Source organism: Desmodus rotundus, chromosome 10 (genome assembly GCF_022682495.2).
Source record: "Desmodus rotundus isolate HL8 chromosome 10, HLdesRot8A.1, whole genome shotgun sequence".
Classification (NCBI taxonomy): Eukaryota; Metazoa; Chordata; class Mammalia; order Chiroptera; family Phyllostomidae; genus Desmodus; species Desmodus rotundus.
Window position 1 is genome coordinate 105,233,030 of NC_071396.1, and position 26,199 is coordinate 105,259,228.

Consider the following 26,199-nt stretch of genomic DNA (forward strand, 5'->3'; position numbering starts at 1 on the left):
TTGCCTAGGTACTTTTCCAAGTTTGTTGAAAGCAAAGAATTGAAAAAAACAGTTTACAAATGGATTAGCTCCTCCTCCTAAGTATTCAAATCAGAACTTTTGGTAACCTGAGGGTTTTTCTTACCCAAGGGCAATGCCGAGGAATGTGAAGGTAAGTTGGCTCAATGGAAAATAAAGGGGAGGGGGAATTTAAAAAAAAAAACAACTCTGCTTTGTAGGTTTTGCTCATGTCCTTAGTGTAAATCCTTCTGTGACCACAGAACCAGTCTAAACCGACCTCCTCTTATTTCAGCGATAACAGAACAAGGGTGAAAGTCTTGAAGTTGGACAGTACACATGTGCCCATTCACCCTAGAATAACCTTTCCACGTGAAGGGGTCAGAATCTTCCATGGATGCATAGTTACCCACCCAAACTCAAACACACAAAGTACGAGATGGTGTGATTCCCTAGCGCTTGCGCACCAGGCTCTTGTTGAGTTTCCTTCCTTTGAATACCTGGTTATCCCTTGGAACAGCTGCACCCCAAGGCCCCACGGGCAGCCGTTTGAAGACCACTGATGGAGACAAGGAGTGTGGGCTTGGAATGCGCCACACCACGGCCTCCTGTGACTTGTCCTGTGTGAGGACTTGGGCATAGTGCTCCACTCCTATCAGTCTCAGTTTTTCCCTACAAATAGGAGAAGCCAGTGCCTACCTTCCAAGGTAGTGAGAGCTGGTGGCGCTACGGGTGCAGTGCTGGTGTGCAGCAGATGCTGCTGGACGGGTGTCGCTCTCAGAGTCCTCTTAATTCAGTTGAAGGGAAGAGCCTTGGAGGGTTGATGTTTGGGGTATCGGTACAAGGGGGAAATACGGGAGGACATTTGCTACGTAGGACATTTTATTTTTTTCTCCTACACGAGTGACTGCTTTGGTATCTACACTGCTCACATCAAAACAGAACTTTCAGCTTGTTTCTCCCCTTTTTATACAATCTTTCATCTTACGGACTGTGGGTACAGGCTGGGACCGTCACTGGGTGTGGACAAACACCCTCAATAGCAACAACGGCTCTCTCTGGGAGTGGAACCCACACCTGGTCCATCTTGGACCTAACTAACCAGGAGGCTGAGTAACCAAGAAACAGAAGGGCCTCCTTCTAAGGTGGTTTCACCTGTAAGGCGATCCCATGGCCTGGTCCCTGGGGCTTCATTAGCATGAGGTTTCTGGTGGTTCTACCAGCTTGTTAACGTCTAGTTTAATGACGATGAATGGCAGCGCAAAGTCACGTCTCCGCTCTATAAACAATTCTAGGGTACAACCAGTATCTCAGGCTGTATTTTTCTTCACGATAACTGCACAGACAAGAGGATTTTAGTGGCAATGTTGCTTCTCTCCTGATAACACAAAGAAAGTGCCCTTATATTCAGTGCTGGCCCAACTAGAGACTGAATCTATCTTAACTACCTAAAATACACCTACTGCAGATCGTGGCCGGTAGCTCAGCTGGTTGCAGCATTACTCTCATATGCCATGGTTGCAAGTCCGATCCCCAGTCAGGGCCCATGCAATAACCAACCAATAAAGGTGTAAGTGGAGCAACACATAGATGTCTCTTCCTCTAAAATCAATAAAAAATAAAATGTTTACCATGTATTTTTATGTGGATGTAAAATGTTGCAGGGTGTCAGCCACCTCTAAAAAGTATTCCTTAAGAACAGCCATGGAAGGAAGGTAAAAGTAGAATCTTGATAACAAAAGCTTTCAATACAAAAACACCTTTTATACACTTATTTTTATTTCAAACAAAAAATAATCCCAGTAACTCAAAACAAAAGCAAAACTTGGTTGAAAACTTGAGACAGTATAATAAACACAACCACCAATACGTCCCAGAAAGAAACTTGATTGGCTATCACTCCTTCAAATAGTATCCCGGAGGGAAAAACGTAATAAAACGAGTGAGCTTGGAAGCCCACTGCAGAGTCCCCAAAAGGTTTAGGTATACGGCATTACTAGTATCTACATAACAGTCATATTTAGTAAGAGTCCCAGGATCTTCCAATCAAGCCTTTCCATCTTGCAAAGTGTTTTTGTCTGCTGGCCTTACATTGGTACACAAAACAAGCTTGTCGTAAACAGGATATTGGCTTTATTTTTCTGGGGTCGTCACGGTGAATTGGTGCAATACCTTTCATACCCCACCTGGTTTTCTTCGTGCCCGGTGGGATGCATACTTCACGGTTGTCCAAGGTCTGTCCTACGGGCACCGACATGGAACAGAATGATTCTTTGGGAAAGGACAAGGGACTTGCGTTACCACTTACCCAACTGAGTTTCACATTGTTTTGTTTTTATTTTCTTTCTGTATTGCACATGATATTTAGAAACAGATGTCCCTACCAGCCAGAAGGTTTTTATGAAATATCATGTTGGTTAAAACTGCAAATTTATTGTTTAAGTAGCCACCAGACATATCCAGGTTTCAAATATATACCATTGCTGGCAAATGTTTCAAAGAGTTTTGGTCCATCAGCACTGCCCTACAGAGCTGGATTTTCAGTTGTTTTAACATCTCTAGAATCTAGACATACTGCAGAACTGGGAAATGTGTCTTGTTTGTGCCCTGGCCAGGTGACTCAGTTGGTTGGAGCATCATCCTATACACCAAAAAGTTTCCAGGTTCGATTCCTGGTCAGGGCACATACCTAGGTTGCGGTTTCAATCCTCAGTCAGGGCACCTACTGGAAGCAACTAATCAATGTTTCTCTCTCTCTTTCTTTCTTCCTCTCTCTCTCAAATCAATAAACATATCCTCGGGTGAGGATTAAAAAATAAAATGTTTCTTGCTTGTTGCACAACGTCCTTCATGGAGGGATGATATTGACCCCTAGGACAAGTCACAATTATTTCCATTTTATGCCCCACAGTCCTGGCCATTCTGAAACCTCCATGCCCTGGCCCAGTCGGTCTTGGGAATGTTCTGCTCATTTGAAAATTCCTCCCTCCAACCCCTGCAACAAATGTCCTTTGTCCCATAATAAGAAAAAAAATTGCTGGAAGATCCAAATTGAAGACTAATAAAGATCTGGTTGGAACCTTCATAAGCCTGACAATGTATAATTGTATTTCTTAAAAAGTGAGCAGCCACATTTGTCTGGGCTGCAAAAGACACCCCAGAGTAAGATCAGAATAGAATTTCAGCTGACTCCCTAATTTCCTCAGAATGGCTTATATTTCCAGCCCTTCCTGTTTCTTCCTGATAGAGCAGGTGCACATTACTAACTATACGTGATAAGAAAGTATAAAAACAGCCACTGCCTTAAAAGTACAATTGAAATTCGAATTTAAGTTCCCATTTCTAAATGAGCCATTTGTAGCATAAGTTTCGTTATGAGACGGGCCATTTGCAATCCTGTTCGATCAGTAATTCCTTAACATGAAAGGCAGATGTGTGTTGGGGTGGCCTTATTTATGTTTAATCCTGGTTATTCTTTCTCCTCTTGATTTATACTCACTTTCTAATTTCCCACGCTGGACCAAAACTAGGTCTTTAAATGATAAGCAATAAATATTTACTAATGAACTAGAGGTCACACCCAAATGGTGGGCATAGCTGAACCAGCAGGGATAAGCGGGCTCAGGCAGACTATGGTTTTTTGTTTGTATGAACTAGTGAAAGCTGCTTTCATCCAAATCTTAAATGTACAAGAATTTGCAGCCACTGTAAAAACAGACGAACTGGTTGCTGTGGGGCATGTCGGCCGTTTTGATCTCTTTTCAGAGTGCTTGTGCAGGGAGGTTTGGGAGGAGGAGGCGGCTCCTGGGTGATTTCCTCCTTGTGGTTCTTTTTAAAGCCCTTGACCCCCGTTTGGAAAGTGCATGCGTTCTATCGAACCCTGACCTTGGCCAACATATGCACCATGCATTCAGGTGTGACTCCCTTCTCAACCAGACACAAGTAGGAATGGTTCTCTGGTTGTCTGATTACAAAATAATGGAGACAATGAAAAAAAGGAGGAGAGAAAAAAATGACTAGTTGAGGCTTTTATATACATTCATTGCTTCTAACATGTTTTTAACAAGAAGAAAAATGCGACATAACTACTCTTCGAGTGAGTGCAGCCACAATACTGTACAGGTCTGGGGGCGGGCGGCTGGGCACGTGTTACCATTCAAACCAGATAAGAAAACCCCACAGCAGAAGGAAACCAGCCAGAAGTCAACCCCTGCGAGTTTTTCTTTTAATATATATACATGTTTTGAATATTCTGCAAATCCCAGTTTGAACAGTAACAATAACAACAATAAGAGACAGACAAGCTCTGTATTAAAAACATCCATGTTCTTCATTGTCACTTCTACAGCAGCGTGGAGGCTGTTGTCACTTGGAGTGTACTGCATATGGACTCCATCGGATGATCTTGCTAGGATAGCAGCACAGGGTTTGATATTCCATTTCCATCTTGTTTGACAATGTAAACCTTTCATAAAATAATATTTCTCTTAAAAACTAGAATCATTCAAAGGTCTGATCGTCCTGTTCCCTGAGGCCTGTCAGGGAGGTCTGGCTTCATCCTGTGGGATTTCCGGCTTTCTCGGTGTGGGGTGTAAATGCCACTGCATTTCAGGAAAAACCTGAAGGACAGCCAGGGCAAGGGCCCTGTAGGAGGAGGGCTGGAGAGCTCTGGAGGAGTCTGAGTCTAGGTGGAAGCAGGTATGTGCAGCAACTCCTGAAAGGCGAAACCCTTGCAGCCAGCGCTTAATCCTCTGGCCACTTCCCATCTGGATTTCCAACTGAATGAACCTCATGGGTTTAACCAAACACGTATGCAATCCTAAATAATGTGAGTCAAGTTCTGCCCAGGGACCGAGTAACCCTCAAGGACCAAGGGCACAGAGACCAGCAGGTCTGCCCCTCACAATAAACAATGGTGGTGGCGTGGAAGTGCACAGAACTTGGGTGAAACAAAGGGCCTCCGTGGCCAGCACGCTCCCAGGTCTCTCAGGTAGCTCAGGCCCAGGGCTTGTCTCATCTGCTCAGAAACGCTTCAACAGAATGAAGAGGCAACAATGTCAAGTGGAAAAAAAATATCAGTTTTGCCAACAAACAATGTAGAGGCCATAACTAAATAAAAAAATTTTTTAAATGCTGAGATGCATGTATTTTTTTTAAAGCAGCTTTCAAAATATCAACCATAGCATCAGACATTGAATTTGATACATTCCAAAGTTAATACGGATAAATGGTATGTAATGCGATAATGCCACAGTTACACCATGTGTCTCAAGGGTTTCTAAACATCAAAAAATATTTCCTAGTTTATTAGTTGAAGATCACTTCTTTCACTACTGCTCTAGAATTGTCCACCACTTTTTTTTTTTTCCTTTTTTAATGCCCAGGATGTACAGACAATCCTCACATTCCACACCTGGAACCTTTTTTTCCCCCTCTGTCAGGTTTTCAAATAAAACCAAACTGCAACGACAAGCTAATGTTTTACATCGTAATTCCGCAGACACAGATCAATCAATCTGTGACACCTCATCTCAACGCTTCCTTCAGGATTTATGACCCTCTCCAAAGTCATTTAAAGCCTTGCTTGAAACTACGCAGACAAGTGGGTGGCAGCGCAGCCAGCGCGCATGCGCCGCAGCCACGCTGTATGTAGGCCGCTGTGTCTCCTTTCTCTTCTTCCCTTTCGGTGGTCGCACTCCCGACCTTCGCCACCTCCCTCTGCTAGGCAAGGCGCAGTGCCTCGGTTTTCTTCCCTCCAGTGACAAACGTCTTCAGGGCGTTGGTTTCTAGGCTCCACGTGGAAAAGGCCCTTTCTGGAGGGCCCCAGAGTACCAGGCCCAAGCCTCCTGTTCTTTCTTGACAGAGGGGTTCTGGGCTCCGTCAGCTTCCAGACGTTGGGAGACCACACTGCTCTGTTTAAAATCCCTCGAGCAGGCCAGCGAGTGCCCAGGCTCAGCTCCAGGACGAGGCCTCAGGGCTGCAGGGCGGGACTCCAAACCATGGCCTCTTGCAGAAAAGCAGGCACTTGTGGCAGCCGGATGCTTCTGGGGGAACTCTAGCCTTGCTGATGCTGAAGAAGTCACTGCAAGGTTCACTTCCTCGATTTCCAGGAGATTCTGTTTCCTACGCAGAGCCAGTTTGGGGAGGCGGAGTGTATCCAAAATATATGAATATACACATCAGGGCTTAAGGTACTGGATGATATTGTATAGATTGCTGAAATGCTTCTCGGCACAATCGGTAGCTTAAAAAAATACTTTCCTATGGTTTAAGGGCATTTCTCCTATCACACTGTCCTTCGGTGTGGATATCTTGGCAGATACCAGGTCCATCTGAAGTTCCCGATTTTTTTTCCTTTCTTCCAACCGAGTATGCACCACGCGAGCCATATGCAAAGTACAGGTTCTTCCAGCCGGGAAAGAACGCACGTCCCTCCAAGCACCTCCCTTTATTAGTATCACCGCCCCCAGGGCACATATGTGCAAGGCAAATGAACACCTTCTTCCAAACCTGCAGCAGCCAGAAGCCCGGCTTCTGGAACAGTCCTGTCCTTCATCGGTTTGTTTGAGCTTCAGATGGTGAGTCAGCCCGGCCAACAACGGGGAAAGCAAATCCATTCCTCGGTCCAGGTGGTCCAGGTGGGGCCACACCGGAGGGGCTTGGCAACTAGGTAGAGCTTCCAAAGATAGGGTGCTCCATGAGACTGTCTTAAATAAATAAATCTTTTTTTCCCTCAAAAATGTAAAAAATAAATGGTATTTTCCTTTGGCAGTAAATAGCTGATTCAACATTGAGCCTGAAAGCTGTTTTTGTTGTTTTTTTTGTTTGTTTGATTGCTAGCTTGTTTTTAAGAGACCACAGCTTCGCTTCGTGGTCCGTCACTAACGATGCATATATTTCTACTGCTTTAGTGAACCTGTTGCATATCTGTTGGGGGACGGCCTGTCGGCTTCACTTGTGGCCCAGGTAGGCCCCCAGTGTGATGCAGGCGCCCACCAGAGCCAGGCTGAGCAGTGCCTTCAGGGACAGCCAGGAGAAGTCGAACAGAGGCCGCATGTTGGGGCCGTACAGCTCCACGAAGGCGTCCTGCGGGGGCGAGAGGAGGGAGGAAAAGAAAGAGGATTAGAGACGGAGAGCAGACCCCCTCTTTTCGCTTTCACTCGGGAAATATTTATGGAAACCCTGGGTCCCTGGCAGGCACCAGAGAGGAACAGCAGTGAATGACATAGATCGCAAAGTTCCTCGCCTCACGAAGCTCTTACCTAGTCCAGCGGGATGGGCAGTAAACAAAATAAAGGTATCATACGGTGTACGAGGGAGTGGTAAGTGTGAGGGGGAAATAAAACAACAACGGAAATTAGAAATACGGGAGGCTTCGCCATTTTTGTCAGCACGGCCATTCATAAGAATAAAAAACCAACAACTATGACTACATTCTTTTATCGAATGTCTGCTATAGGCACTACTTTATTTTTTATACCAATCTTACAGAGTCGTTTTATTTATTCCTGTTCTATAGAGAAAAAAATCCGAGACTCACTAAGGTTCAAGGATTTGTCTAATCAATGGGAGAGCCAGGATTTGAACCCAGAGCCAAAGCAGTGCCCTTCCCTCTGCTGACGCCCTAACAGGAGGTCTGTCAGTGCTTGGTCTTTAGTCTGCGGCGGATGCTGATGTGGCGGACACGGCAGGGCGACCCCCAGTGGGGGTCTGCCTAGCTTGCCTAGGCCTGCCTAGCTTCTGAGATCAAGGACAGGGTGCTCCCGGGAAAGGAAGAAGTTGTAGGGTTTCTCCTGGGGCGGGCGGGGGGAGGGGCTAGACCGGATGACCATAACTCCACATTTAACTCAAGCCGTGGACTCGACAAGCAGGTGGTTACCTATGGACGTGCAGGTCTCTGAGGAAGGTCTCTGAGGAGAGCAGATGGCTCCCGTCTCTCCTTCATATCGCTGCTGGGAAGCCAGGCCGGCAGCGTGTTGTAGCAAAGGTCTCTGGGTCGTCTTAGTGTGAACCAGCCATTGCACACTCATTTCTTAGATTTGTTGGGGAAGATTAGTTTCCACATTTGGACCCAATTAGTATTTGGACAACTCTGTAAATCTATCTACATGTATAAATCAGTAAATGAAATGCTTTTTCACATGGTGTGATTTATTCGGCATTCCAACAACCTGGAACTGGAGCCCACGATTTCATTTCGGGAGACGGTAAGCGCACAGCATGCGGGGCTTCTGGCACGGCTGTGCAGTTGAAGTTCCGACGGCCTTTACAGTGTTTTCATCTGCTTGGGGCAAGTACTGCAGTAATGGGACCAGGGGTCACCTTTGTCTCCCCTGTTTTGTGCAAGGTCCTGGTACATGTAGGTGCTTAATAAATGTTCATTCAATTAACAGTTCAAGTTTTCTGAATTCAGACACTGGCTTGAATTCTGTTTGGCCTAATACATCACCCAGATGCTTACTCTGGCTGTTTTAAAACTATTCTTTCTAAATACAATGACCTCTGGGAATCTTGGAGTAATCCTGGAGGTGGGAATTTAAGGCATCATTAGGGGAATGTCCCACATTATTAAACATAGATTTACACGATTATTTTTTCATGGCTGCATAGTATTTCACGCACACATGCACTGTGCTGTATCGAACCAGTTCTTTATTTGGGTTGTTTTAAATGTTTACTATTATACAGGGTATTATGATGTATCTCTTACATATACTTTTATGTGCTTGCTCAGATATGGGCTTTCTTTTTTTTGAGACAAATTCCTAGTAGTGAACTCACCTGGCCAGCCATTAGAAATGCTCCCTGAAGTTATTCCGACTTTCTCACTGCTTGCCCTGGACCAGTGACATCTTGGACAAAAGGCTGGCAAGGGTTTGGGGCAGTGTTTCTCACTAGGGGGGGGCTGCCCCCCCAGGGGCATTTGGCAGTATCTGGAAACATTTTTGGTAGTTGTGATTTCAGGTGGGAGTAAGGGTAGGGGTACGGAACAGCCCCCCCCCCCCCCACCAAGTTCCGATGTGCCGAGGCTGAGAAACCCTGTGAAGAAAGATCTGGAAGAAACCCTGGGATCACGGACCACAGAAGACCCAGCGGCTTATCTGGTACGTCAACAGCTTTGGTCAAATTAGCACAAGATGAGCAGCTGAGTTGACCAGCAGGAGAGCTGCCCTTCAGATGTACCAGACTAACTCGTACCAGGAGAGGGCGCAAGGGGTTCCTTCTCTTTTTTTAACCTATTATTAAAATGTTCCAAATTCGAGCCTCAGCAAACTCAGGCTCCAACAGACGTAAAGGAAATAAATATGTGCTTCGTGCTTGTAGTACAGAGCTAAGGTAACAGTCACGGTAGCTTGCAGAGAAACGTACCTTCCCTGTACACAATCAGCAACAAGCGGGGTGGGAAGGGGTCAGTGCGTGTTTGGGGGCAGGAGAAACTGCCTCCTGCAAAGTGCATCCTGGGATCCTGAGACACAGCTGGGCACGACGATGAACCCCACCCAGGATGCTTGCTCTGAGGCAGCAGCAGGCTGGAACCCCGACGCCCAGCAAAGGACGCCCTCGGACCACTGCTGGGGCTGTGTGCAACTGAGCTGGATGTTGAACAAGAAGGTCCACACCTGGAAGCCGCATGTTTTGACCGGCTCATGGAGTTTTCTGTGGCTGACCAGCACACGGGCCAAGACCCTGGCCATCTGACCTTTTTGGACAAGAAGCCATCCTGGGAAAGTGGAGGGAGAAGAGAGGGACAAACGGGCTGGTGTTGCCTCCCCATCCACCTGGTGCACAGTCCCAGGGGGCAGAAGAAATGCCTGTCTAAGTACCCCGTCCTCTCTGGGGCTGGGATAATCCCCTCCCCGGACCCCCATCGCCTCACATCAATATTGGGCTTCCAAGGGGCCATTTCTGATGAACATCACAGAGAACACAACCTAGCTCAGGTGGGACGTGCTAACACAACCTCTCTCGACCCAGAGGCCCAGCGCAGTAGTGCTAACGCAGCTCGCTGGGCTCTGGGAACCGCTCTGGACTTGGAGAGAAGGTCTGGGTGGAATCCTGGCCTTGACATTTTATTGCTGATGACCTTGAACAAATTACCCAACCCTGAGCCTCCTTTATTTCACCCATAAAATTGGTTATTGTGATGATTAACATAGGTGACTCAAAGCCGTTTGTCAACGTGGCCCAGAATGTTGGACTAGTGGAAATATTAACCTGTTCTCTCATCTGTCCTCTTGCAAACCTGCCGCCCTCCCGCCCAGAGGCTCCACTGAGGGAAGGGTGGGCTTCCACGGAAGCACTTTACTAGCTCCCTGTCAAGATGCTTGGTGATTTCTATAGAACTTGTGGATTGAAATGCACACATGATGTGTTCTGGGGAAGACAGGAAGTGAACATACAATGCCCATCTATAGCTCCTCACCAATCGGTAGGTGAGTCAGGTTGCAGGGCTGAGGGGCATCGTGAGCCCCCCGAGACCGATCCGGCCTCCGAGCTTTTCCCGTCTGGGTCCCAAAGTGGCGAGCAGGCCCGTGGTTTCAGGACTGAAAGTCCTAACAGCTTCTGCCACACAGTCTCCTTGCTTTTTCAAACATCCTGATTAGAGCGATTTCCGAAGTCTGTTTGAACAGCCTGTCATTATTTGTTTAAGTTTGAAAGCTGTATTAAATAAACACACGCTCATTTTATGTATGAGAAGCAACAACTAGGGAAAAAGCAAACCTGGGCTGTGGTCACGTGACCCAGACAAAACCCTGGTGTGCGGCTTCAGGGGGCACCGCCAGCCTGGCTCCGGTCAGTCAGGACCAGCGAGGGCTCTGCCCCATGTCAGGGTGTGCAGACCAGGTTCCGAGGGCAGGTCCCGTCTCCCTTTTCTGGCCCCTCGCATCCCAGAGGAGACAGGCAGTGCCCCAGCTCGGGTCCCTCTTTCGCAGACAGCTTCTCCACAAACTTGAACTCTGAGATCACTGGTGGTCTGAGGCTTGAGTTCCACCCAGGGACAGCATCAAGGGGCAGGAAGGCCAAACGCCCACCCCCAAACCTATGCTGCAGGGTTGGAGGTGAGCCAGGGAGGTGTGGACCCGACAGACTAGACTCAGACTCCCAAGCTGGGGGGGAGGTGGTTGGCACCAAAAGTGTCCTTGTCCTTCCTACATTGGGTCCAGTCCTGGGACCACTGCCACCCCCACCTATCCCTCTCTCTCTTGCCACCACACCTGCCTCCAGGTAGCCCACCTTCCAAAACCTTCCTTTCCCCCTCAAAAAGCCCTGGCTGGTGTGGCTCAGTTGGTTGGAGCATCATCCCATAACTGAAGGGGTGTGGGTTTGATTCTCAGTCAGGGCACATGCCTAGGTTGTGGGTTCAGTCCCCAGTCCAGCGCAAATGGAAGGCAACCCAATCAATGCTTACCTCTTGAAACAATGTTTCTCTCTCTCCCCTTTCCTCTCTCCCTTTCTCTCTCTCTAAAAGCACTGGGGGGGAAAATGTCCTTGGGTGAGGATAAAAAAAAATCCTTCAAGAAGTTTTAGGTTGATTCCAAATAAAATGAGATTTAAAGACAGACAAATCAGATGGGGAAAAACTGAAAAAGAATGCTGAGTTCTGCTGAAAACGATGGGGTGGGGTTATGGGGGGACCCCAAGATGCTCCTACACATTGCCCCACCCCCAGGGAAGATAAATGTGGAGACCTTTTCAGATTTGGCAGTGTGTATCGAAAACTTGAAAATATTGTCCTTTTGTTTGTAATTTTCCTTCTAGTTATTTATCTTGAAAACATCATAAAGTGCACAGGTTGTTTATAATAGTTAAAATCTGAAAAACAACTTAAAAGTCTGAACGTCTGATTGGGTAAATAACTTACGGCCAGTCCACACCATCGTGTACGGGTCCGCCACTGCACACTGTACCCTAGACCCACTGGCAAGGAAGGATGTTCCCGACAGAAGGCTGAGTGAGACAGGTAACAGCTAACCCGGCGCCTGCAGGTTCAGGCCCGCGGCTCAGAGTCTGTTCTCAGCTCTCCTTATTCTGCAGGGAACTTGAATACGGCTTGGTTGGCTATAAACAAATGAGAAATTCGGCTTCAGTTGGCGATCTCTGAACTGACTCTGGGTCCAGGCATTATTCGATCGTGGTACAGCCCCGGGGGAAGCCCATCCTGCCCTCCAAGAGCTCACAGCACAGGGAGAGGCACTGCCTCTGTGTGCACACCAGAACCAGACAAAGCCAGGTGTGCTGCCCATTGGTACCCTGCACAGAGCAGAAGACTCGTCCGCGGCAAGAAGGAAGGAAAAAGAACGTCAGGGGGTGCCCACGGGAACTCAAACACTGCTGTCAAATGCCCGTGGTGTTCTCTATCCCTCATGGCTTTAGACTTTGGTCTCCATGGGGATCGACTCCCCAACCTGAGGGTTAGGGAAGGAAAAGAAAAAGGCAAGGACGCACCACCGTCACCCAGAACTTGGAGCTGCTAGGACGCTCCCAGCAAGTTCAGATCTCCCAGATTCGTGTTATAATGCCTAATAAAGGTATTAGCCCTTTTTAAATAGGCGAGGCAAAGGAAATGGAGATGGGTAAAGTGAGTTACTTACAGGAGGTACTAATACGCCGATCTGAGATTGGAGGAGGAAAATAGAGGCTGGGCTTACGCTCCCGACTCCTGTGCTTAATGGGCTAGAGCACCGGCAAGCAACAGGTTCTTGAATCTGCCTGGTGCCCCCTCCCTTCCTGACCATCCCCTGTGCCCCAGCCCTGACCACGTCCTCAGCGGCCTCCTCTGGCCTTCAGGTGAGGCTGAAGAAAGTCACCCAACCATGCAGACCAATGCGGCTCCAAATTCACAGCTTCCAAACTCGGGGAGCTCCTGAAACCACTTACAAGTCCTTAACCTTGGCCAGATGTTTTGTCTTTTCCTTTTCATGACTATCCCAAAGAGCCACCACTTTTCTCGTGCGTTCTCCTGTTTAGCAATTGATGTCCCCTCCTTCTTCTCTGAGAAAATCAGGGCCATCAGGTGAGAATGACCACAGCTTCCTGTGCTGGTGACCCATTAACTTACCTCCCTGTCCTTCCCTGACCCTGTTTATACCCTGCACCCTTATTCCACTGTCTCCCGTCGCTTCTGGAACCTTCCTCCTTCAATTGTCCCTGCTTTCAACTACAATCTCAACCTCACCCTTCCTTTGGTCTCTTTTCCCCTTGGCATATAAACATTCAGATTTCCTCAGCAGAGAACACACGCTTCTGAGTTAATCCATGAAGGACAAGGGATTTGGGGGTATTTATCCACTGACAACAAAATAAAAATAAAAAGTAAATTCAGGTTTCCTCACAACGAGCGCGCCGATGCGGCGTTGCACCCTCAGCATAACCTTGTCTCTCCTCGCTACCCCGGACAAGTTGCCGACCCCTCCCTATAGGCTGCCTTCCCAGCCGCGTTTTAATCCACCCTGCCTGGCTTCTCCCTCCACTGTGCCTCTAAACTGCCACCCTCCCCCTGGGTATAGCCACTGGATGCTTTCCAGGTTTATGTCCCTGGGTGCTTCGAGGCAAGGGACTCCAACCCTTCTGGAGAACTTCCTCTCTGCCCCTGGGCAGCTCCTCTGCCCACGCTCCCTGTGCGCCAGTCTGGACAATCTTTGCTTTCTCTGGCCAATCTCCTCGCTCTCAGGGCCCTCGTGCACCATCCCTGGGAGGGCATCTCTGAAATCTGTATGCCCAGCCTCACCGGACCCCCTGACTACCAGACTCTGCCCCCAGCTGCTTTCCATAATGTCCTGCCAGAAGCTGCGATGCAACCTCTCCAAAACTGGAGTGATCATCACCTCCCCCAGCAAGCACGCCTCCCTTCCTGCCTTCACCGTGGCCATACTGTTAAGTAAAACCACACTCTGAGAGTTTTCTAGGTGTTTCCCCCTGCCTCATCCCTGTCCCCCACCATTCCCTCATTGGTAAACACCACAGTCTCAGGGCAGTTTATTGGAGAGACGATCCCAGAACCCACTAGTAGTGGGGTTTGGAAGGAAAGCCGCCATAACTTAATCCTGCTGGGAAATCTGGTGGCCAGTGCAGAAAACACACCTTTCGTTGTTCCATGAAGGAGCCTGGGAGCTGGGGTATTTATTGTATGGCCTTATTCTCCTTGCCTTCAATGGCTGAGGGCTGCTCCTATGGAGGTGTCAATACCCCAGCAGTTCTGCCCATCATGTGCATGGGCACGGCGGGCTCCAGAGGCTAGAGAAAGCCCTTGGGGAAAGAGATGCACATGCTGCCCTCTTATAGTTAGAGATCAGCTAGCGAGCACTGAAGGGCGGGGGCAGAGGGCGTGGCCAGGCCAGTGTGTGCACCACTGATTCCTCCATCCCCAGGACCCACTCTCCCCAGCTTCACTGCTACGGTTTCCCATCTGATCTCTCGGCCCCCAGGCTGTAGCCTGCCCCTCAACGCCCTCTCCACACTGCACCCAGAGTGGTCTATTCACAATCAAAGCCGTCACTGCCACATGTGTGAATCCATGTTCTTTCCCATGCCATCCAACGCTCCCAGTGCTGTGGCCCCAACCTAGTTCTGCTTCTCTGCTTCTGTCACTTGTAAGTTAACTTCAGGTCATGAGGGGATTCTGTGCAATTCTTTTCTTCAGGCGGCTTCCTCCCAGCCCCCAGCTGGGGTTGAATATTCTCAGGCTAGTCCCTGCTCACGGTGTTACCGTATTATCGGAAGGCCCTCCGTTTACGGGGATGTCTTCTCCCTCTTAGCCCCTGGAGGCACAGGGGCCACATTTTATTATTTTATTGTTTGGGTCCCTGGCACATGTGTTTGTCACACATTAGGCACTCAGCAAAGGTCTGTGGGCCTGAAATAAACTGATATCTTCTACTAAAGAACAGGTTTTCCAAACATAGCTTAATAAACAATATATTTTTTAAAGGGAGGTGTTCAAAGGACAAATAAGTGATGATGGGCTTAAAATTCAGTGCTTCTGTTTGGCAGCAGACTCTGCTCTTCCTAGGAGGGGCTGAAGTTCAACCAGAGCTAACGGTCAGCGTCAGATCTGATGGGGCCGCGTCTGTGCCCTGTCGGTGTCTTGAATGACACCCCACCTGAATGCCTGTGAGTCTCCAAGGTCACTTTCCAAACTCACTGCACCACCTACCCCTCCCTCAGGGAGGTTCCTGCTGAGTCACGAGGACACATTTGGAAGATGCTGCCTGGAGGTAAAAAGGCAATGATCTCAGGTCTCCCAGGAGGCACCTGGGGCAGGCTGTGCAGGACAGGGTAGGTGATCAGAGGCCCCCAGCTGTTCCTGGACATCCTTGGGAACACAGACACCCCCTGGGGGACTAGTCCTGCACTCCTCTAATGGTGTGGGGTTCACCCCCAGTGCTGCCCGTGACTACTCTGACCCACAGCCTGCTGACACGCACCTGCCAGGTGACAGGGGATGTGGGGAGAAGGGGAAAGGAGGAAGTGAAGGAAGGCAGGAGGCAGCACACACGGCAGAGAGGACAGCTCCCTGCAAAGCCCAGGAAGCGGTCATTCTCCGGACACTGATGTGTCTGGGAGTAAAAGGGGAAGCCAACAGCCCGGCCTGTGAGTGGTGGCCAGCAGAGCACACGCGAGGAAGTGAGGACTTTTTTCTGCCTGAATAAAGCAGCTGGTGAGGAAGTGACTCCATTTCCCCCCTTATCATTGGCTGGGCAGGATTTCCTCTGCAGCCGCTTTGTGCTGAATGAGTCTTGAGGGTTCCGCCTGCAGATCACAGCCCTGGTGGCAAGCTCCTGTCCCCATGTTCTTCCTCTCACCCCACCCCCCACTGCCCCCTTACTCCCAAAATATTGATTCCAGGTTTGGGGGGAAAGGAAAGGAGTAAATAACAACCTTCGTGCACATAACTGAAGGACACACAGCTGGCCAGTGACTACTCTGGCCACCAGCCTCGCAGGACCACCCCCCAAGCCACCTTCAGTGAATGGGCCGAAACCTGCAGGGTCTGGGCCCAGGGGGAGGGGCTAGTTGAATCACAGGCCAACGCCATAAAATGAAACCTAATATAAGTGTCATCTGGATGTAACTAGAAACCTGCTAGAGAAATGGCAGGAGATGAAAAACCCAAACAAAACAAAAAACAAAACTTGCCCTCCTACCGCAGTAGGTCCACAGACTTTTGGGTGTATTTTGTGATGCAAATTGAGCTGAGGATGCAAATTAGGCAGGGGCCCTTGGGAGCTAGGGAAGGCAGAAAGTGAGAAGCCCACACGGTTCCTTCTTTTCCTGAGTAGGGCTCAATCTCAAAATTAATTTGCCAAGGAGTCTGATGCTCTGGGGACCCTAAGGCCAAGGAGCTGGGTCAAAGGCCGCTTGCCTAGTCCACCTGCTAGAGGAGAGAGTTGAGCCGGAGCTGGCTGTTCCGGGGGTAGGATCAGAGAGATTCTGTTAGGTTAACTGCCTTCCAGGCCAGGCCTGGGGAGGCGGTGCTCTCAGGAGGGAAGACCACAGACAAATTCCCTGCTCTATTAGCCATGCAAATACTGCAGGGAGAAGGTACTTAGCCACCCCAGGGATGGGGCCCTCCCGCCAGGAGGTGCCAACAACCCAGTGCTTCAAAAGATCCTAGGTGGAGCCCTGGCCAGGCAGCTCTGTTGGTTGGAGCGTTGTCCCATACACCAAAAGGTGGTCAGTTCCGTCCCTGGTCAGGGCACACACCTAGGTGGCAGGTTCCATCTCTGGTCAGGGCGGGTGCCAGCAGCAACTGATTGATGTTTCTCTCACATAGATGTTTCTCCCTCTCTCTGCCCCTTCCCCTCTCTCTAAAGTCAATAAATATATTGTCCGGTAAGGATGGGGGAAAAAAAAGACCAGAGGTGGAAATGGGCAACGCAATGCATCTATAGCGAAATGTGTTAAAGTATGTTAATAACTGTGTTATTGGTTCATTGTGGGCATGTAATAAACCAAAGCAGGAGAGAGTAAAGGCCATATCTATACTAGAGCTGAAATCTCATCTTCCGATTGCTTATTCATTCAGGAACCAAACGTTTTTACAAGGTGCTGAGGAGTCAAAGTCACGTGAGACACAGGCCCAGCCCTCCAAGAACTGCTGGGCAATAGTCTTGGGCATTCACAGCAGCTTTAATGGGCCTAAGGGTTTTCACAATACATTCAAAGCTCTGTGTGTGTGTAGGTGCATTGGTCCCTGCCCAGCTCAGGGGAGGAGAGAAGAGACCCAGGCACTTGACCTCATTTTAAGGGTGCCTTCTGCAGGAGCTCACCAGCACGGAGGCCTCAGTAACCTGCCTGAGCGGTTTGGCTTTAAAACAAAGTGTCTCCATTTTTCTTCCTCACCTTCCTCATTCCACCACCTTCTCTTGGCCAGAAGCCTCTGTGTGCTCTGTGGCTGCTGGCTCTCGGCCTTTTCTTGCTTTGGGCTTGTGCTGTTTTCACTGTTTTGGGGAAAATACCGTTTTATGATACTGGGTTGGAGTAAAGGAAGTGTAATTATTACAACTCAACAGTAAAAAGACAAGGAGCCCAATTAAAAAATGGGCAAAGATTTGAATGGACATTTCACCAAAGACGACATACAAATGGCCAAGAAGCTCATGGAAAAATGCTCAACATCATTAGTCATTAGGGACATGCATACCAAAACCACAATGAGATACCACTTCACATCTACCAGCATGGCTACAATGTAAAAAATGGACAATAACAAGTGTTGACGAGGAGGAAGAGAAACTGAAAACCAGTGGTGGTTTCTCAAAAAGTTGAACAATTACTATACAAGCCAGCAATTCCATTCCTAGACATACACCCAAGGTAACTGAGAACATATGTTCACACAAAAACTTGCACACAAATATTCACATCAGCATTATCGGTAAGAGCCCAAAGTGGGAACCACCAAAACGTCTACCAAGTGATGAGGAGATGACCAAAATATGGTGCACCCATACAATGGAATGCTAGTCAGCCATAAAAAGGAATGAAGCTCATACCACATGGATGAACTGTAAAAACATTATACTCAGTGAAAGAAGCCATTGTACTGATGCCATTTAAATATGTCCAAAATAAGCAAATCTGCAGAAACAGAAGTAGTTTAGTGGTTGCCAGGGGCTGGGGAGAGAGGAGAATCAAGGGAGACTACTAAAGGGTACAGGGTTTTGGGGGGAGAGGGGGAGTGATAAAAAATGTTCTGGAAGTAGATAACTGTAATAGTTGCACACCCTTGTGAAATACTGAAAACCAATCACTTTAAATTTTACGGTACGTCAATTATAAAAAAAACAATTACATTGCTAACACTACATGAAGACGGGGACGAAGCGCTTTTTACAAGACGTGGCATTTGGCAGACGGACTTGTGGGCTCTGTAATTCTCGCTCACGGTGTGGGTGTGGGAGATGCGGCTCCTTTGCTTTTAGACAGTTCATACCCTTGTTATCCTCCTTTGAATGAATTTTTTCAAAGGCAGGAGGTGGCGTGGTGAGGCAACACTGTTCTGGATGAGAAGTTAGGCTGGCTGAGTGCCAGCCTGGGCGAGCCACTCACTTGATGTCTCGGGCCTTTGAGTTCCCGGTCTGAACACTTTATCGGTAGCTCGTTCCAAGGATTCTCTCTCCCATCTGCCATCCTGCACTCCCACGGTGAATGACTTTATTCTCCATCTTCCCTTGTGCACCTCTTGGGATGTCATGTGCGATCTCCAGATGCGTGCCAGAGACTGTGTCACCCAACTGCTGGAAATGACTGACCTGGTCTCTGTGGGGTCTGCCTCTGCCTCCTCTGGCCTCTGAGACCCTCCTTTCCCCAAATCCAGGCGTGGCCTGCATGCCTCCTGCTGTGACTCTTCCTCAGAGAGTCCTTCCTCTCTGCAGCATGGTGGCCACGCTGCCACGGCCTCTTTATGTGTCTGGGTGCTTCGCATCTCTTTGTTTTTGTGACTGTAATCCAGGCGTTTGTCCCCCAGAGCCCTCTGCCTCTCGTGCCAGTGAGAATTAGAGCCGCCGACGTCAGTGGGCCTCCCCGTGGGGAACAGGTGGGATGCTCTGCTTCTCCTCAATATCAGACGGGGCTCTCCATGTCTGAAGTGGGGCAGGAATCCCTCGGACAGACAAGCATTTGGAATACATCCACCAACTCTTCTTTCTTGGGGTCTGGAGTCCCAGGTGGGGCTGCCCTCCCTGTCCCCACCCTGCCGGTGTCCATTCTTGCCTCAGACTATGTGGGCATGACCTTCACCCCTGTGTGCCTCCCTGCAGGTCACTGTCCATGCTGAGCACGCATGCTGTGCGCCTCTGTGTCTGGCGACAGCGTGGGCAGGGATGGCACGGCCAAGGTGCGTACCCCTCTCACTGCCGCTGCAAGAGTTAATTCATGAAAATATGCCAAAAATGGGAACTGAAAGCAGATGCTTGCTGAGTTCTGCGGCTTGGCCTAATCACTGTCATCAGGAGGGGCGGAGGGGGGTCCTCCATTTATTAACCGTGGAGGGCCAGAGTTGGGGGCCAAATGTCTGATTCTCACTTGTTTAAATCAGCAAGTGTTGACTGAGGTGGGTAGTGGGGGGAGTACAAAGAACCCGCATTTCCTAATAGGAACTTGCTGAAAGTGGCCTCGGATCTGGAATGGGGTAGTCAGAGTGACAAGAGCCAAGGCAGAGGGAGTTGGCGTGGGCAACACCTCAGTGGGCAGCACCGGCCTCCAGCCACACCAGCTCTGAACTTGGCTTTGAGGACTGGCTGAGAAATCAGCATGGGTGTCTCTCCTGAGAGCTCCAAATCGCACTGGCCCCAGGACCCTTGCCTTGATGACAGGCTCAGACATCTGCCCATGACCAGATTTGCCCCCGATGGCGCCAGTCCCAGTGTTCTCAGTCTGCAGCGAGTCAGTCACAACTCTGCTTAAACCTCCCAGGCTGCTGACATCGCGCTCAGAAGCACCCGGCACTCCCTGGCTCTGCAGCCCCGAGTCTCTATGCGACGGTCAACTTGACCGAGGCGATCCTGCACGCTGCCCCAAACTATGGACCCGCCCTGCATAAGAGAAGCACAAGTGTGCGGTCTGCGCTGGGGGCCCAGGCGCGGGAGTGTGCTGGTGAGCTCGCTCAGTGGGCTCCAGATGGGGGTCTTAAGAAAAATCTGCTTTCACTTTGTAGTTTATGATTTAGTTCAGTTCACCTGGAAAGACTCAACATGAACAAAAACAGATGCATGTCAAGGCGCACTGCTGGCTCTTTGACAACCCTCTTCCCTCCACGGGAGACGGTCTTCCTGTGTCCAGGGAGGAGAGCAGCCCTCTCCAGCACAAGGGAAGTGCAAAGTCTCTGTCAAGGGCACAGCTGTCGGTGCTGGGATGGGCAAACCCCAGCAAGGTCAGCACTGGGGTTCCAGCTTCGGGATCGTGAACATGCGGATGAAGGTATGCCGGTGTGGCCGCTCGTCCAAATGGATATTTACCGTGAAGGACTTGTGACAGTGTGTACTTTCTGTTGCCAGAAAGAGAGAGACAGAGGCAGAGAGAGAGATCCTGAAAGCATCCATCTTCCATCACACAGCCTCCAGGGGGAAGGCTGACATCTGGCTGACCTGGTACAAGGACACCCTCTCGCAGTGAGGCGAGTCTGCTCTGGACATCAGCAAGGTCAGGAAGTGACCGCTGTGCACTGCACAAGGCCTGTCGGAGTTGCTGGCAGTAGGCACCTCCAAGGAGAGAAGCTGGGTCCCCAGGAGCTCGGCTCCCAGAGCCACTGTTATTTGCTCAGACACCTTTGCCACAGGCAAAGCGGAGCCTGGGAGACCTGCCTGCAGAAGGGGCTCAAGTGTTTGCTGGCTACACCCCAGTGGACAGGAACCACGCTCTGGGGCCTGACTGCACGGACTACCCTCAGGCGAGGAGCAGGGCCAGGACTTTGCAGGCAGACACGGCAGGACAGCAGTCAGTGTCCTCACCTACATGAATGGTCTCACAGCTCCTGCCATCGCAGACACTTCAGAGGGGGTCAGCGCGAGTTGAATTCATGCTGCAAACACGCACGAGCACCTGCTCTGTGTTCAACCCTGCACTTGGTGCTCAGGGCCAATGCAGGCGACCACAGCGTCTGCATGACAACATGCTCCTTGGACCCAACACTGTGCCTCGCCCAGATCAAGGACTCAATAAATGCTCTTTCAGTGGGACAGCTCAGAGATGACCCCTGAGGTCATCAGAAGAAGCTCCAGTTGGGCTGGTGAAGCCTTCAGGATGGACTTTGGGTCTGGCAACTTGTTATTTCCACTGTGGGGAACTCCTTGGCCAAGTGTATGAATCTTGGATCCCCATGCAACATGCTTTTCATAATAAATTGGTGCAAAGTTTGGATGGCTCTTGCTAGCTCTGCCTTTCATGAGTGTGCCCGTGGCTGCTCTTGCTTTGATCTCTCCTTCGGACACATCTGAATCAAGTAATTCAACCCCAGTCAATCCACTTACCGAAGTATTTATTTAATGTCTACTTCTGGGATGAGGAGAGAGATGTCACTGTTGTGCCAAACCCCACGAGGTGGCCCTTCTAAATGACATTATACAAAGCACCAGGGGTCAGAGAGGTGCCACAGCTTACCCAGGGTCACACAGCTCAGCGGGGCAAAGCTGTGATTTGCATCTAGGACTGTGCAAACACTAGGCATGCGCTTTTCAATTCTATTTCCCTTCTCCTGTCCGGGACAGAATAGTAAGTATGAGATCGAGGCCTTGGGGAGACATGTGACAAATGAGAGTTAGTTAAAGAGGAAGTTCTGAGAAGTGACAGGGATGGGCTGAAGGGGACAAAAGGTTAGCAGCTGAGCCTGGAGGGCTCTACATAAGGGCAGAAAAGTGTGGACAGCATTTCAGGGCATGGAGTCAAGTGGGGGGTTGGGGCCCTGTGGTGGCGGGTCCTCAGTGGGGCTTGTGGATGCAGGCGGAGAGGGCAGAGTCGCAGTAACAGAAAGAAGCCCCTGTGACCACAGAGAAAGCATGAGGCACAAGGACCCCCACCACGCACACTCCCCTACCCTGCACGCTCTGGGACCCCTCAGCCTGTGGTTTGGCCCTGGTAGGTGATACTGCACACGCTACCTCAAGAGTATTTAAATGTGCCACATGGGCAGAGACGTGAGCGATTCCTTGCACCGAATTCAGGAAAAGCCCTCCTGTCTTTGGAGATGCTTCCCAAGGTATTCTGGGACGTCAAGAAGAGTAAAATTTCCTGGAGTCACAAAAACAAGCCAACTTGAGACCTATTCAGAATATTAAAACCGGTGAACCAAGAACCTCCACAGTGGCTATTGGGTTTCGGTCCTTCTGAGGGAGGGCTCCACTCAACGGTTCTTGACGAATCAGAAGCAACCGTGGCCGTGGCAGCAACAGAAGTGGCTCCCCAGCTTTGGGCACAGCCACACTCCCACCCTGCTCACCAGCCTGCCACCCACCTGGGCCAGCACCCCTCGGTCTTCCTCCCGCAGACCCACCCGCCCATCTCAGGACTACTGCCAGTCTTCTCTGCTGACTTAAATTTGGAAAGCTTTCATCCCTTAACAAAGCCAGGGACCTTTACATTCCTAGGAACCTGCCCGCAGAGCATTTTACAAATGCCCGTCTGCTCGTTGGGCATTTAATCCTTTTGTGTTCCGTGTTTCTGGAAGGTGGGAGTTTGTGGGGCAAGTTTTTGCTGCACTCAGGCCAAACAAATTGGAAAGAGTTCAGAAGTTGCCACGACAGAGAATACGGTCAGGGCAAGGCCTCCAAAACACCAAATCCCAGATCAGGGAAGGCAGGTCACCGAGTCTGGCAGGTCCCCGTACCCCCTGCCCTGTGGGGGACAGGGGGCCGACAGAGAAGGACCCAAGTCGGTCCTCGGAGACCTCCCTGGTGTCCTGAGTCCCTGTAATGCACACAGGACACCGCTCTCACGTTCCAGCCCCTTTCCTGTGAAATACCCTTTCTGTCGTTCTCCTTTGTCTTTTTCTTTGCTTTCCTGCTCTGTCCTTGTCTTGAATTTTATCAACAGAAGTTTGTTCTTCAGCTCTGGTTTTGTCCCTGGTCTCCCTCTGTCTGACCTTTTCTAGGACACACAGGCAGCTCCGAGTTTTCTAGAAGACAGTGACGCCCACCCTCTGGGATTGCTCAGCGAGCTGAGGCCTGTGGCCATGGGAAGAGCTTGGCTACAGCTGCATGGGGACCTTCCCTGAGCGTCCTGGTGACGGGACCCTGCTTGTGGGCGCTGATCTGGGCTGGACTTGAAATCCTCTGGAGAGGGTGTGAGTTCGTGAAGCCTGACAGGCCACCAGGCTTGCCTTCCTGCCTGAGGTCTGGGCCACATGCTTGGTCCTTAAGCCTCCACTAACCCTGCAGGTGAAACACCCCTGAGGCAGTGTTGGGACAAGCGGACAGGAAGGTGTGTCGGATAAATGAGCAGATTGCAAACGTCTAAATGTTTCTTTTGTGAGTTTTCACCTCTGCCAAGTTCTTGGAATTCTTAAGTCTTATAACTTTATGTGCTTTTCATTTCCGCTTAAACCTGAAATGCCATTTAAATGTCTTTAGTGGCCGTCCTGACCTACTAAAACAACCCCAAAGCTGGGAAGAGACATGAGGGTTATTGCACATGCGCCCGCAGGCTCTTTGAGGGATATTTGACTCTGGGCACAAATTCAGGGTTGATGGTTTACAGATTTCAATAGGTAAGTACTAACCTATTGAAATCTGTAATGGCTAACTTGGTCCATCAGTTGGAAAAGGTAATTTTATCAAGGGTAATTTTAAATGCTAAAATAATTTCACTGCCATCATGTCTACAAGAACTTCCAAGGAGAACGTAAGATTCCAAGTTTTAGTGTTTGACCGTGGGACAGACCCTTTCCACGTACGATGGAGCGGAGCTGTGCTGCGGCTCAGAAGCTCATCACGCCACCCCCAGCTGACGCCCACATACGTCCTTCTGGCCTGCTGTCCTTCTCGCATCACAGCCCACACGGTGGCCAGACTGTGGCATCTGGGTGCCGACTACTCCAGGCTTGGGCCCTCTGCTTGTTGTCAAGGGAGTCAGCTCTCCAGGTTCCAAGAGCCTCATTGGTGACAAGAGAAGAGGACCCCACCCGTCCTCTGATGGCCTGTTCCGGTTCTGAGATCACATAACTTGGAGGTTCTGGAACCCCCTTTGTATTTATGGTTCAAACACAGGAAGGATATAAAGGGTTAAGTCACTGAGAAACCGGGAGACACGGGCCACCAGGGCCTTTGGGGTCTCACCAAAACCCCCTGAATTGCCATTCCTGCTGTTCCTGTTCCAGGTAAGCAGGGAGGCCTGAACCCTAGAACTGGTTTTACAAGAGGGACCCTGGAAGTAACTGCCCTCACAGAGAAGCCAGGAATGCGCTTGATATTCTAGACATCAAAAGAGAGAGGGCCCAGATCTTCAGGGCGGCAGGGGTGAGAACCCCAGACGGGCTTCCTGAGGTCCAAACTGTCCCTGCTGAGGAATGCTTGCCATAGGATGCTGGGGCACACAGAAGGAAAGCCGTATTTTGGTGATTTATGAAAAATGAAGAGGTGCCTGCCTCCTTTGGACGTGTCCTACTCACCACTCACAAATAAGAATCATTAGTGGTAACTTTCAATGAAAAGTTAATACATCAACCAAAGGAATTTTATGGTTTTCAGATAACAGAGGCACATGTTCCTCAGAGTCACATGCTGTTCCTTTTCGGCCCCTCCAGCACTTCCCAGAGCCCCCTGAACTGCAACTTCCCACCCTTCAGTCTTTTCCCAGACTATCTTCTTCTTCCGTCACCACCACCCCCTCAAGAAATGACAGAGGAAATCTGTTCAGTCATTTTCGGGTTATCAGACTGTGAAAATTTTGTTTTTCAAGCTTCAGAAGATTGTTGAACTGCTTTTTTTAAAATTTCAGACAACTCAAAACTGGTCTGGATCCATGACATCAACCTTGGCATGTACGGAGAGTCCAGAATGGCTCTGCCGTGTTTGGAACTGAAAGAGAGGAATATCCACTTTCTCTCTCTCCCGTTTTTATTAAGACAGTATTTTTTCCTTTTAGTTGGATGATGTATACTTTTAACATTCCAGGAAAAAAGTGTCAGTGATGTGCAAGTCATAATAAGAGAAAATCAAAAGAAATGCAATTACAAGGAAAAAGGAACTTCATCATTTTTAGTATGAAATGCCCAGAGGAAAATCTAATTCTAAAAATTACCAGCACCATATAAATGAGAAGAGAATATATGAAAAGATTTGTTATTTTTTTTAAAAAAATTAACAGAATCTTTCCTCTTTCTGGCTCTTGGGCTTTTACCCTTATTTAAAAGCCAAAAATGATCATTTGGTGCCAGGTAAGGAGTAACCCTCCCACTAATGTAATATAATAAATATCAGGAAGTGGCAATGGACCCTCTCAGTCTCTGGTCTGCTGCCTGGAACATAGTAGAACACACAAAATGACGTTAAATGAAGAGTGGACTATATGGAGGATGAAACAAGGGTCTTCTCTTTCCCCTGATTATAAAGGTACCTTTGTAAATGAAAACAAATATTCACATGGTATAGTTTAGTTGATACAGAGCTTCCAAATCTATCACCTCTTTTGCTCTTCACAACAGGTAAGTTATGACTGTTGTCACCCCTGCTTTACAGGTGACCAACATTAGGTAACTATTCCAAATACACATGGTTAATGGATGGTGGGACCAGGACTCCAACCCAGAATTCCGATATCAAACATTTGGCCTTTCTACTCCTGAACGGCCTCCCCAAACATCATTAAGATGCCCAGCTAAATGGGCTTCACAGAACCAAGGTGTCTAAAGCTTGAAGATAGCGTGATGACGATTTCTAACAGCTCTGTTTCTTTGAAGAAGTTTAAATCAAGAAAAAAAATCCAGCTCATTTAGATCATGAATGTTGGCTGACATGAGGGGGTTTTGACTTGTTTATGACTGAGTCACTAGTCTAACTCAGAGAGATTTAATTCCATCACTCTCAACCGATATTAAAAGGAATTGGAACCATTCATACATTTACAGTGAGAGTCGAAATCATAATGCAATAACACAGCCTTCGTTTACGAGCCTTTTCTTGGTGGAATCTCCTATTTTCCTTCTGAAAAACACCCCTGTTATTATAGAGGCCTGGCAAAGGGTTAGAGTGAGGAGGAGATGACATGCCA

At 49.1% G+C, this 26,199-nt stretch overlaps 1 protein-coding gene across 2 annotated transcripts in view; it reads right to left on the reverse strand.

The window, feature by feature from the left end:
- Positions 1 to 4,306: 4,306 nt before the first annotated feature.
- BCL2 (BCL2 apoptosis regulator) overlaps positions 4,307 to 26,199 on the reverse strand; it is a 162,720-nt gene continuing 140,827 nt past the window's right edge. For both annotated transcript variants that reach the window (XM_053913440.2, XM_045187964.3), the window contains one exon: positions 4,307 to 7,083. In XM_053913440.2, the coding sequence (XP_053769415.1) occupies positions 6,949 to 7,083 (135 nt within the window). In that variant the 3' untranslated portion in view covers positions 4,307 to 6,948. The remainder of the gene's footprint in view (positions 7,084 to 26,199) is intronic.